This window comes from Nicotiana sylvestris, chromosome 1, assembly GCF_000393655.2.
Source record: "Nicotiana sylvestris chromosome 1, ASM39365v2, whole genome shotgun sequence".
In the NCBI taxonomy this organism is placed as follows: Eukaryota; Viridiplantae; Streptophyta; class Magnoliopsida; order Solanales; family Solanaceae; genus Nicotiana; species Nicotiana sylvestris.
Genome location: NC_091057.1, coordinates 59,122,290 through 59,134,642, shown reverse-complemented (window position 1 = coordinate 59,134,642; position 12,353 = coordinate 59,122,290). Strand labels below are relative to the sequence as shown.

General features: G+C 39.7%; 1 protein-coding gene across 1 annotated transcript; it reads left to right on the top strand.

Moving 5' to 3' along the window:
• The first annotated feature begins 272 nt into the window (after positions 1 to 272).
• Positions 273 to 2,453, top strand: LOC104249486 (adenylate isopentenyltransferase 5, chloroplastic-like). The gene is made up of 2 exons (XM_009805920.1): positions 273 to 435; positions 959 to 2,453. The coding sequence occupies exon 2, from the start codon at positions 975 to 977 to the stop codon at positions 1,977 to 1,979; it is 1,005 nt and encodes a 334-aa protein (XP_009804222.1). The 5' UTR covers positions 273 to 435; positions 959 to 974; the 3' UTR covers positions 1,980 to 2,453.
• The last annotated feature ends 9,900 nt before the right edge of the window (positions 2,454 to 12,353 follow it).

Sequence of the window (12,353 nt, the reverse complement as noted above, 5' to 3'; positions counted from 1 at the left end):
AATGTAAAATCTTTTTTACACTATCAGGATTACTGTAAAATTTCATTAAAGGTAACTGACTATCCACTGTCAGTCAAAGTAACAACGTGAAAATTATAAGACAATTAACCTTTTAGATGTGTGAAATTAAAATTTCATTTACAGTGTAAGTGGGTATAATTAGTTAAATCAAGCTAAGACGTGGCACATAATGAACACGTCATAGTGAAGATGCCAAACCTCAATAAATAGGGCTTCACTTGAACGATTGAGCCCTCAGAGAATTACACCAAATGAAAGATCTATACCCTTTTCGATCTTATAACAAAAGCTCCATACTTCTGTAGATAACACATACTAAACGCACATTCCTTTAACTTTTGATCAGAGAGGAATTAGTTGGAAGCTTTCTGCAGACTGTTTACCGCATACATAATTCTTAGTCTTGTAAAAAAGGTACGTTTTGTGGTCATCTCGACTTTTTGTATTAACCTTTTCATTTTTTTGAAATTGAGTGTTGCGAGGGTCTTATTTAACCTACTAAACTTCGCCAAAACAGATAGTAATAGGCTTTGCGGGGCTGAAGAGTTGGAATTATCGACTAGATGTTGCAAAAATATAGACTTTCTATATCTTCTTTTCTCAAGACTTTATTTTAGTTTTTATAATTTCTTGATTTATACAACCAGCAGCCAGCAGGGGTGGAGACACCATAGGCCCAAGGGCTGCCATCCGACATGCGTCGTTGGAAAATATATTAAATACACGTATGAATAATATGCAAAAACAAAAATTAGAGTATAGATAATTTTAAATGACATTGCCTAATAAATTGCAACCTTTAGTTAACTGGCTTAGAAGTTCATGACCGAGAGTTATGTTTAGGGTTCAGCCCCAACCTTGACAATTGGTTTAAAGCTTTTTTATTTTGAATTGTGTTTTATTACTAATATTGTTCCATTTTTCTACTTGTTCACAGGTTTTATAGCTTTTACATGATGATGAATATTGCGTCATATGTTTCTTGCAAACAAGTTCATCATCAGCCACTTATTAATTTCCGAGAGGGTCTAACTATCGATCCCTTTATGCCCCGTCGACGAAAGGACAAGGTGGTGATAGTTATGGGAGCAACAGGGACTGGAAAATCTAGACTTTCAATTGATCTAGCCAACCATTTTCAAGCAGAGGTTGTGAACAGTGACAAAATGCAAGTGTACAAAGGTCTTGATATAGTCACAAATAAGGTAACAGAGGAGGAGACCTGTGGAATCCAACATCATTTGTTAGGAATTGCTGACCCTAATGAAAATTTCACTTCCACTGACTTTGTTCACCATGCTTCGATGGCTGTGGGATCAATAACAAGAAAGGGTCACCTACCGATAATTGCTGGAGGGTCGAATTCGTACATTAAGGCCCTAGTGAATGATGACATTGAGTTCAAATCCAGGTACGAATGTTGCTTTCTCTGGATTGATGTGGACCTGGCAGTACTGCGTCGATTCGTGTCAGAACGAGTGGATAAGATGGTGAATGAAGGGTTAGTAGAGGAAGTGAGAGAATTTTTCAACCCTGAAGGTGATTACACAAATGGAATTAGACGTGCAATTGGAGTTCCAGAATTGGACCAATATTTCAGAAATGAGAATAATAAGTTAATAGATGAAGATGCCCGTAATAGGATTCTTCAAGTTGCCATTGAAAAAATTAAGGCCAATACATGCAAATTGGCAACATGTCAACGTCAAAATATTCTTAGACTTGAGAGCCAACTCGGGTGGAATATTAGTCGACTTGATGCAACTGAAGCATTTGAAAAAAAAGGTGGTGAAGGGCATCAAGCTTGGCATAGGCTTGTCTCTGTACCAAGTACTCGATTTGTTCGCCATTTTCGTCGCGAAGAACTTTTCAATATCCCTTCTCCTTCCTTCTTGCCTGCATCTTCTTCCATTAATATTGAAACCACCAAACCTCCTGCAATATTGTCCACTTTTTGATCTATCTTTACTAGCTAGTTTCATACTGTGGCAATATAATTATAAAATCAATAACTCTGAGATTTTGTTCGCACACGCAACAGATCCTGGAAAGTCTCCTTTTTTTTTTTCCTTACTGTTTTTAACTGACAGAGGTTGCTGTCAAGTTAGTTATGGACTTGGAATTCAGTGCCTTAACCTCCCTATCTAAAATATTGGAAAGTGCTGGCAGCTATTTTTCACAATAGGTGCACGGGCCAATTTTTGATACCCTTTTGTTATAGGGTATTTTTCTTAGGTAGTTTGTGGGGTCTTTTAACTTTTAGAATGTCTATATTGTATTTTTTGAATCTAAATAAACCGTGTAGAACCTTTGCCACCTCATTCTTCAGACGGAAAAACAATGAAGGATGAGTGGCATTTTGGTATCTAAATTCTGTACTTTGACATGAGCTGTATTATTCTCACTTCAATGTATAGTCATGTTTAAAAGTACTTTGCATAAATGAGTATGTAGATGAGGTGATCTCTTAAGAAAATGCTTCATGTTTGTTTATGATTCAATGAATGAAATCTTCAGTGATATGAGTTCCTCCACTTTAATTTTTTGAAAATTCCATTGTGCTCTATATATATATATATATGTTTGGTAGTATCTCCAAATGGGCATCAAGCTATAATTTTTTCCCGTTTATGGTAGGACAAGGAATTAGCTTTAGTTAGGTTAAAGCTTTGTTATTTGCTCATCATATGAAATGATGGATTTTGTATTAAGAACCTTAAAAATCAAACCCTCTTAAAAAGCAAAGATAAAAGAACATTGATACAACCCATCTATGTATCAATGTTCATGAATGACGAATCATAGATTCAGCCGTCAGATCTTTAGATAAAGGTTTCTTTTTAAAGCAATGTCTATAAGTTCAAAGCAACCATTTTCAAAACAAACAAAACAGCTTTTACTATTTGTATCTTGCTTATGCATTTAGAACACTATATATAATGTAATAGCAGAACTTTTGCAACCAACTATGGGTGAAACCAAGGAAGTAGGACGGAGCTAGAGTATCACTTACGGATACGGATAAACACAGTAACTTTTGCCTAAACTCTATATTTATATCAGAATTTTTTTATATAATATATATTGTATACGTTCGAAACCGGGCTCGTCCAGTATATGACAGATCGGAACTGAAACGTGATGGATTGAAGATTGACCTCGAGTTCCATCGAACCAAGGTACGAAATCAGAACATACGTCTTTGAGGTCACCAGAGCCCGTGACTCCGAAACCGACCCCTACTCCAAATAAGCTCGAGGAAACATTATCGGACCGAATAATGGAAGGCCGAAATATCCGCAACCGGTCGAATATCACGACGGAAATCTCGACATATATCAAGGAGAGGTCGGTTAATTAGCAATTTATGAGATTCCTTACCTTTTATAAAATTGTATCTAAAGTAGAACTCCCCTACTATATAAAGAGGAGTCTAGTTATTTGTAATAGAAATTGGAACACGCACCCCAAAGTATTATAATATTATTTTCTTTCTACCAATCTTTGTTCTTCTGTATTTGACAACATTCAATTCAAGTAAAACTTATTTCTCAAGGTTATAACTGTTCAAGTCATACGGTTTGAATTAATTACTTTATTATTGTTTCCTTTATTTATAATTCAATCTATCGCTTTGTGTTAGATTAATTCACGTATCCTTAAAACCACTTATAAATTTAATTGTTATCCGATTCTAAGGGTAAACAGTTTGGCGCCTACCGTGGGGCTAAGAATAATACTCCCTCCGTTTCATATTAGATGAGGTAGTTTGACTCGGCATGGAGTTTAAGAAAAAAGAAGAAGACTTTTAAAACTTGTGGTCTTAAAAGCATAAGGGGTAAAAGGTTTGTGGGATCATGATATTTGTGTGGCTATAAAAGTATCTCATTAAGGGTAAATGGGTAAATTGAAAGAGTTTAAAGTTGAATTATTTCCAAATTTAGAAATGTGTCATTTGTTTTGGAACGGACTAAAAAGGAAAGTACCTCATCTAATATGAAACGGAGGGAATAGTGGTTATTTGATATAAATTTTCATAACACATATTATTTCACGCTTGTTGTTTGATGTGTCTCTGATTTCAAGCTTAAGTTCGAAATGTCAAACTCACAATTAGCACCTCTACGTGCTGACGATGTGTCTGTCACCTAGGTGAAAACAATAACATAGCCCCTGGTAACGAGGTGCCGCCCGTTGATCCCGTTGGAATTCCAATTGCGGACCCGTTTGATGTTAACTCTTATGTGGCTATCGATGCAAGCCTCCCTACTAGCACCGGGAATAGCATTCATGGTGGAACCCGGTCGACAACACAAAATACTCAAAACAATAGAGGAGATGGATTCAATCTACGGATGATCTTCGAAATGTTGCAGGCTCAACATGCGGCAATAACTCATTTACAAAACCATCTCGAGAGATCACTCTCAAGGAAGAACCGATTGCGGAAAGATCGAGTGGGGACGAGTCGGGAAACAACCCCGAGATCATAAAAATGCTTGAAAATTTGACAAAACGAATAGAATCAGGGGAGAAGAAAATAGAAGCAAACAACAAAAGGTAGAAACCTACAATTTTAGGGTCGACCAGATCCTGGGAGCCGTCGTTATTGAAAGGCTTGGATTTCAAGAAGTTTGTGCAGAAACCTTTCCCTCCGAGTGCGACTCCAAAGTTGATCCCTAAAAAATTTTGCATGCCCGAGATTCCTAAGTACAATGGAATGACCAACCCAAATGAGCATGTCACTTCATATACATGCGCCATCAAAGGAAATGACTTGGAGGATGATGAGATTAAGTCTCTCTTGCTAAAGAAATTCGTAGAAACCCTGTCAAAGGGAGCTATGATATGGTATCATAACTTACCCTCTAATTCTATTAACTCATTTGCTATGCCTGCGGACTCTTTTGTGAAAGCACACGCCTGGACTACTAAGGTCGAAACCAGGAAATCGAACCTCTTCAAAGTAAGGCAAAAGGATAATGAAATGCTCAGAGAGTTTGTATCTCGGTTTCAACTGGAACGGATAGACCTACCACCAGTCGCTGATGATTGAGTTGTTCAAGCTTTTACCCAAGAACTCATTATTCAAAGTTTGGTAGCTTCACAACAGTTGAAGCAGAATCTAATAGAATATCCGGCTGTTACTTGGGCTGATATGCATAATCGATATCAATCAAAGATCAGAGTTGAAGATGATCAATTAGGGGCTCCTCCTGGGTTCGTCTATCCTGTTAGACCCATCGATAGAGTTAAGAGAGATATCGATCGTGAACCAAGGCCGAACATGGATCAGTATCAGTCGTACAGTGAGGATCGAAGAAATAGTGGGTACAGACGGGGTTCTACGCAAAATGAAAGAAGAAATGACTGAGGCCATAGCAGCCGAGGACTCATGAGCAAGAGCGATTTCGACAGGCCCATCAGACCTAAAGAATCGCCAAGGTTATCAGAATATAACTTTAACGTTGATGTTGCCGCCATCGTATCGGCTATTGGATGCATCAAATATACTAACTGGCCTCGACTTCTACAATCCGACCCAGCCCAAAGGGATCCAAACCAAATGTGCAAATATCATAGCACTCACGGCCACATAACAGAGGATTGCCGATAATTGAGAAAGGAGGTAGCCCGGGTAAAGAATCATTTTAGAAATAGGGAATCCAATAAACAAGCTGAACAAGAAGAACCTCACCACATCATTCACATGATCATAGGAGGGGTTGATGTTCATCAAGGTCCGATGTTAAAGATCACCAAAGTATCCATCACAAGGGAGAAACGAACTCGAGATTATATACCAGAAAGAACTTTGTCTTTCAGTGATGAGGACGCAGAAAGAATCATACAACCACATAACGATGCACTTATAATATCGATACCCATGCATTAATCTCGAGTTAAACGTATATTAATTGATCTAGGTAGCTCGACCAACATCATTCGATCGAGGGTCGTAGAACAACTCGGCACAGGACAAAATTGTGCTTGTAACTCGAGTGCTAAACAGATGCAACATGGCTTGTGAAACTACTAAGGGAGAAATAACATTACCATTAAACGTCACCGAGACCATCCAGAAAAACCAAGTTTTATGTGATTGAAGGGGACATGAGGTATAACGCCCTGTTCGGAGGCCATGGATCCACAACATGAGGGTAGTACCCTCTACACTTCACCAGGTGTTAAATTCCCAATGTTAGGAGGCATCAAAATGATCTACGGGGAGCAACCGACCGCAAAGGAAATGTTTGCAGTCGAAGAAGTGATTCCGGTATCAACACTGGCGACATCGAAGGAACCAAGTTCGAATACAAAGCAGGAAACTAAATAGCAATTATCAACACCAACCACGACCCAATCGAATAAATAGTGGACCAATGAAGACGATGATTACGGGGTTCTAGATCTTTTATAGTCCCCGATGATTTCGATGTTATAAAATCAACGGACGAAGAGTTGGAACAAGTCACATTGATCAAAAATCTACCCGATCGGAAGGTATACCTGGGCATGGGGTTAACCCCCGAACTTAGGAGAAAAATCACTGATTTTCTCATAGCTAACGTAGATTGTTTTGCTTGGTCCCATCACGAATTGACAAGGATCCCACCGGAGATAACCACTCACAATCTAAGCTTGGACCCAAAATTCCACTCGGTCAAGCAGAAAAGGAGACCCCAGTCCGAGATCAAACATGTTTTTATCAAGGACGAGGTAACCAAGCTCCTTAAAACAGAGCCCATTTGGAAAGTCAAATGACCGGAATGGTTAGCAAATGTAGTAGTAGTACCTAAAAAGCGAACAAACTGAGGATGTGTGTATATTACAAAGATTTAAATAAGTTATGGCCCATGAAGTCTTTCCCTTTGCCTAACATCGATCGCATGATCGATGCCACGGCTGGCCACGAGATCCTCAGAGTTCTCGATGCCTACTCTCGGTACAATCAAATACGGATGAACCTGGGCGATCAGGAAAAGACCTCCTTCATCACTAGGTATGGGACATACTTCTATGACGTGATGCCATTTGGATTAAAAAAAGCCGGTGCCACTTACCAACACCTTGTAAATTGGATGTTCAAAGAACAAATAGGAAAATCCATGGAAGTTTACATTGATGACATATTGGTTAAGTCCCTACGAGCAGAGGACCATTTAAAGCATTTGCAGGAAACCTTCAGTATATTGAAGAAGTACAATATGAAGCTGAATCCAGAGAAATGTGCGTTCGGAGTCGGTTCAGGTAATTTTCTTGGGTTCATGGTATCCAACCAGGGAATCAAGATCAATCCTGACAAGATCAAAGTTATCGAGGATATCACGGGGGTGGACAAAGTGAAGGTCATACAAAGGCTAATCGGGCGCATTGCTGCCCTATGGCAGTTCATCTCGAGATCCTCCGATAAGTGCCACCGATTTTTCTCATTGCTAAAGAAGAAAAAAAACTTCACATGGACCCCGGAATGCCAACGGGTCTTAGAAGAGCTTAAGCAATATATATCGAGCCCGCCGCTACTTCACACACCGAAGGCAGACGAACAACTATACATTTACTTGGAAGAATCGGAGATAGTGGTAAGTGGAGTCCTAGTTCAGGAACAACAAGGTACACAAATTTTGATTTATTATATTAGCAGGACCCTAGGTGAGGCTGAAACTAGATACCCTCACCTAGAAATATTGGCGCTCGCTTTGCTAAGTGCCTCTAGGAAACTAAAACCATATTTCCAGTGTCATCTTATATATGCTGTGACAACTTAACCATTGCGAAATATAATGCATAAACCTGAACTCTCGGGATGATTAGCTAAATGGGCTGGGGAAATCAGCGGGTACGATATTGAGTATCGACCCCGGACAACCATTAAGTCTCAAATTTTGGCAGATTTTGTGGTTGACTTTACACTGGCCCTAATACCCGAGGTTGAACAAGAGTTGTTGATAAACTCATGGATGTCCTTAGGAATCTGAACCCTCTTTACGGACGATGCCTCGAAAACAAAGAAGCCCGGACTTGGCATCGTGCTAAAGCTACCCACAGGCAATGTAGTTAGACAATCCATTAAAACTGTGAAATTGACTAACAACGAGGGCAAATATTAGGCCATGATTGCAGGTCTCGGGCTGGACAAAAGCTTGGGGAAGGAGGTGATCGAAGCTAAGTGCGACTCCCTCATTGTGATGAACCAAGTTAATGGATAGTTCAAAATTAGAGAAGAACGAATGCAAATGTATCTAGATAAATTGCAAGCAACATTACATCAGTTCAAAGAGTGGACTTTGCAACACGTGCCTCGAGATCAAAATAGCGAGACCGACGCCCTTGCAAACTTGGGATCGTCGGTCAAAGACTACGATCTTAACTCGGGGGTAGTTGTACAGCTCATAAGATTGGTAGTAGAAGAAGGTCACGCCGAAATAAACTCCACAAGCTTGACTTAGGATTAGAAAAACAAATATGTAGAATATTTGAAGACTGAGAGACTGCCCTCAGATCCAAAAGAATTAAGGACAAAGGCAACCCAATTGAGCTTGTCCGAAGATGGAATATTGTTCAGAAGAATATTTGATGGCCCACTAGCAATATGTCTGGGAGTGAGAGACACCGAGTACGTTCTAAGGGAAGTCCACAAAGGCACCTACAAAAATCATTCAGGCACTGAATCATTGGTTCGAAAGGTAATCAAAGCCGGCTATTACTAGATCGATATGAAAAAAGATGCGAAAGAGTTTTTACGAAAATGTGATGAATGCAAAGACATGCTTCGATGATTCACCAACCCCGGGAGCTGCTGCATTCGGTCTTGTCACCATGGCTATTCATGAAGTGGGGGCATGGACATCATTGGCCCTCTTCCATGGGCACCCAGTAAGGCTCAATTTATATTATTTATGACTGAGTATTTTTCTAAGTGGGTTGAAGCACAGGCATATAAGAAGGTCAGGGAGAAGGAAGTCATCGACTTTATTTGGGACCATATCATATGTCGGCGTAAAATGTCATCCAAAATTGTATGTGACAAGGGGAACAATTTATCAGCAGTAAAGTGACCAAGTTTCTCGAGGATCATAAGATCAAAAAAATCCTGTCATTACCGTATCACCTTAGTGGGAACGGACAAGCCCAATCGACCAACAAAACCATACAAAAACTCAAAAAAGGTTAACCGATGCCAAAGAAAAATAGAAGGAAATCCTACCGAAGTCCTATGGGCATACCATCCGACCTCAAAATCTAGAACTAGGGCCACCCCATTCTCGCTGGTTTACTGTACCAAAGCTCTAATACCGGTCAAAGTTGGAAAACCAAGAGTAAGATTCCGATAGGGTTTCTGTGACACGAGGACCTCGACCCACTCCTTGAGTCGAGGAACTGCATTCGGCATCCGAGAAACAGCTGCACCACAAAATGTTGATAAGAAAAGAGGAAAAATGAAAAACAATAAACAAAATATTTAAGGCAAGGTTATACTTACGTCTCATGTTCCATTTCTCGGGAAATGGCATGTCCTCGGTCGGGATTAAATCTGAGGTCTTCACTCGAATGAATCGGCCAAACCAGCCTCGGTCTTGATCCTCATCTATACTCGAGAATAAGGCCTTACTGTCCTAATGGGTAAGCTTTTATAATCCCCCTCGATAGAGTCGGGGGCTGTACATGTGCATGAGAGGATCGACGGTGAAGGGACACCCGTTGATTTTTTTTACGAAGAAACAAAGGAGAATTACTATACTCCAGAAAGAGGGATGGATTTGGCCAAGGGTCACCCCGTACCTCTTACAGAAAGTGATGATGACCAGGTCCAAGGGGCCCAACGTGAAGGGATAAGTGTAAGCACTTAAAAACCCTGCACATAGGTAGTAATCGCTTCCTTAAGCGTAGGCACCACCAAGTGTTTATCAACCCAGTTGCAATCCTGCTTGACCTTGGAGAGGATACTGTCGGTGATCGAGCATATATATATCAAGACCCGCTCGCATCGACCCGGTACCGAGGAAGTTTTTCGACCTTGAAATCATCACCGATCAAGCACCCACTAGGAATAAACCTTCAGGGCGAGGTTCTGCCGCTGGTTCCTCATCGGTCGGCCGTGATGAAGAGGCAGCTTCTTTTTGTGGAACTATCTTGGAGGTCTTCGCCATTTTTCTTTTGAATAAATAAAAAGAAGAGGAAGTTGAAAGGTGCTTAATGTTTTGGAATGAAAACAAACGTAAGTTTTTGCAAAAGCCTCAAGAAATCTAGAACAAGTGTTAGAGAATGCAATGATATTTTAAGAACAAGAGTAGAAGAGGTTTAAATGTAAAGTATGAATGAATGAAGGATGGAGGTATTTATAGTTTGCAAAGGACATTTCAAAACCTATAGCAGCCGACCAGCAACTGACGCACATTTAATGCCATTAAGACGTGACTGACGAGATGTTTCGTCAGTTTTGTCATTTCTAGCCCGAAGTATCGAGATGAGATCGAGGGTGTCACAACCCAAACTGGAGGATCCTGACTACCACCCGGACCATACTTGTCGACCACCAATGTACATTTTATCTAACCTTCCTTATTTTCTTTAAGGGCCAACGAGATCAATATAAATGGTAGATATGGATCATAAACAACCAACAACGAAAGATATTGGCATGAAAATACATAACATAGGATGAAAAGACTGTCAAGAAATGATATATAAGGTACGAGCTACCACACTGCCATGAAAGACCATACAACAAAAACCAGCCAACAAGGCATACCAAATTATACATGTGACCCCACTTGTCTATAAGCCTCTAAAGGAACATAAGTGCTGCAACATTGTTGAAATTGGGCCCTGACATACACATAATGTCTATAACAAAAATGCATACCAAGACCACAACAAGTCTAGAGAAGGGATCTCGCCAATAATCGCTGAACTAGGTAGCCTACTGTGGTGGGGGAGCTGCGACTACCTGTCTATCAGGACCTGCAACATGACATGTAGCATCCACAAATAAAAAAAGGACGTCAGTATGAATAAAGTACTGAGTATGCAAGGCAGGAAAACATAAGTATGAACCGTAATGTAAATAGGGATAGATAATATACAACCGGTAACATCTGGGTACCTTTGAGGGATACTGACATGAAATGGATGATACATATGTATATATACATAAACTTTTAAAACATACGCCTCTGTGGGCATCATCATCATCGTATTGTACCCGACCATAATAGGCTTGGTAAAAACATACCCAGCCATCATAAGGCTCGGCAGAATCGTACCCGGTCATATGGAGCTCGGTAAAATCCAACTTATCAGTGGTTGCACAATAGGTGCCATACCCGGCCGTCTATAGCGTGGCTCGGTAGAGTAAAATAGATACATATATATATAATTCATGCTGGACCATTGGAATAATATTTTAAACCTTTCCGAGTGACGTAAGGTCGGTATCCTCTGTACTCGTTATTAGGACTAACTCCTCATCATGAATCTTATAAGAATCAAGAAGTACCAAAAACATTTATAACATAAGAATAAGAGAAGCAACATCAACATCAATCGCTCCATAAGAAGGGAAACAATGTAAGTACTGCTAGCTTCTAAGAGTAGAGTATCTTTGGAAGCTCATTCATTACATTATGTACAGTTGGAGTCGTGCAAAAGAAGGAAAGGGATAGTCTTACATACCTTGTATATACTGCCCAACCTCAAGCTATGCAAATGTCACGACTCCTTAGTCTACAATAAGAGAAATGGCAATATCGTTATCGTTTAGGAGTGTAACTATTATGTGTCGAACACAACCTATTTTATGATGAAATGGACAGTATCTCCTCTATTTATAGGACTTCCCACAAGTTAAAACAATCACCAAACAGCCCAAACAATATTAATAATAATCACATTGAGCCTCCAAAAACAATCCACCAACCAACAACACTACTACCAAGCCTTTCGATATATATATATATTTCACAAGTTCTAGCTTCAACGACTTATCCGCTACTTGGATAATCTTAAATACATGTAGGGTAAGAGGTTTCATACCTTTAAACAGAAAGAACAAATCCAATTTGACTTTATTATCCACGAAATATCCCTCCAATACTGCCACAAGAACAAGGAAGCGAAACTAGCAATCAATTAGAGTTTTTCGGTACTAGAATCACTTTAGAAGACTTGAAATCACCTATGGTTGATATTAAAAACATGAGGGACTATTTACAAAACATAAACCCCTTAAAACAACCTCCCACGCGAGCTGGAACAACACAAAAATGAGCAATAACAAGAAAAATCTTACTTGCGCCACGAGATTCCCAACACTTGATTTGTGTTGTTTG

Coding starts and splice junctions, on each gene's coding strand:
- LOC104249486 (XM_009805920.1), top strand. CDS start 975: ATGATGATGAATATTGCGTCATATGTTTCTTGCAAACAAGTTCATCAT.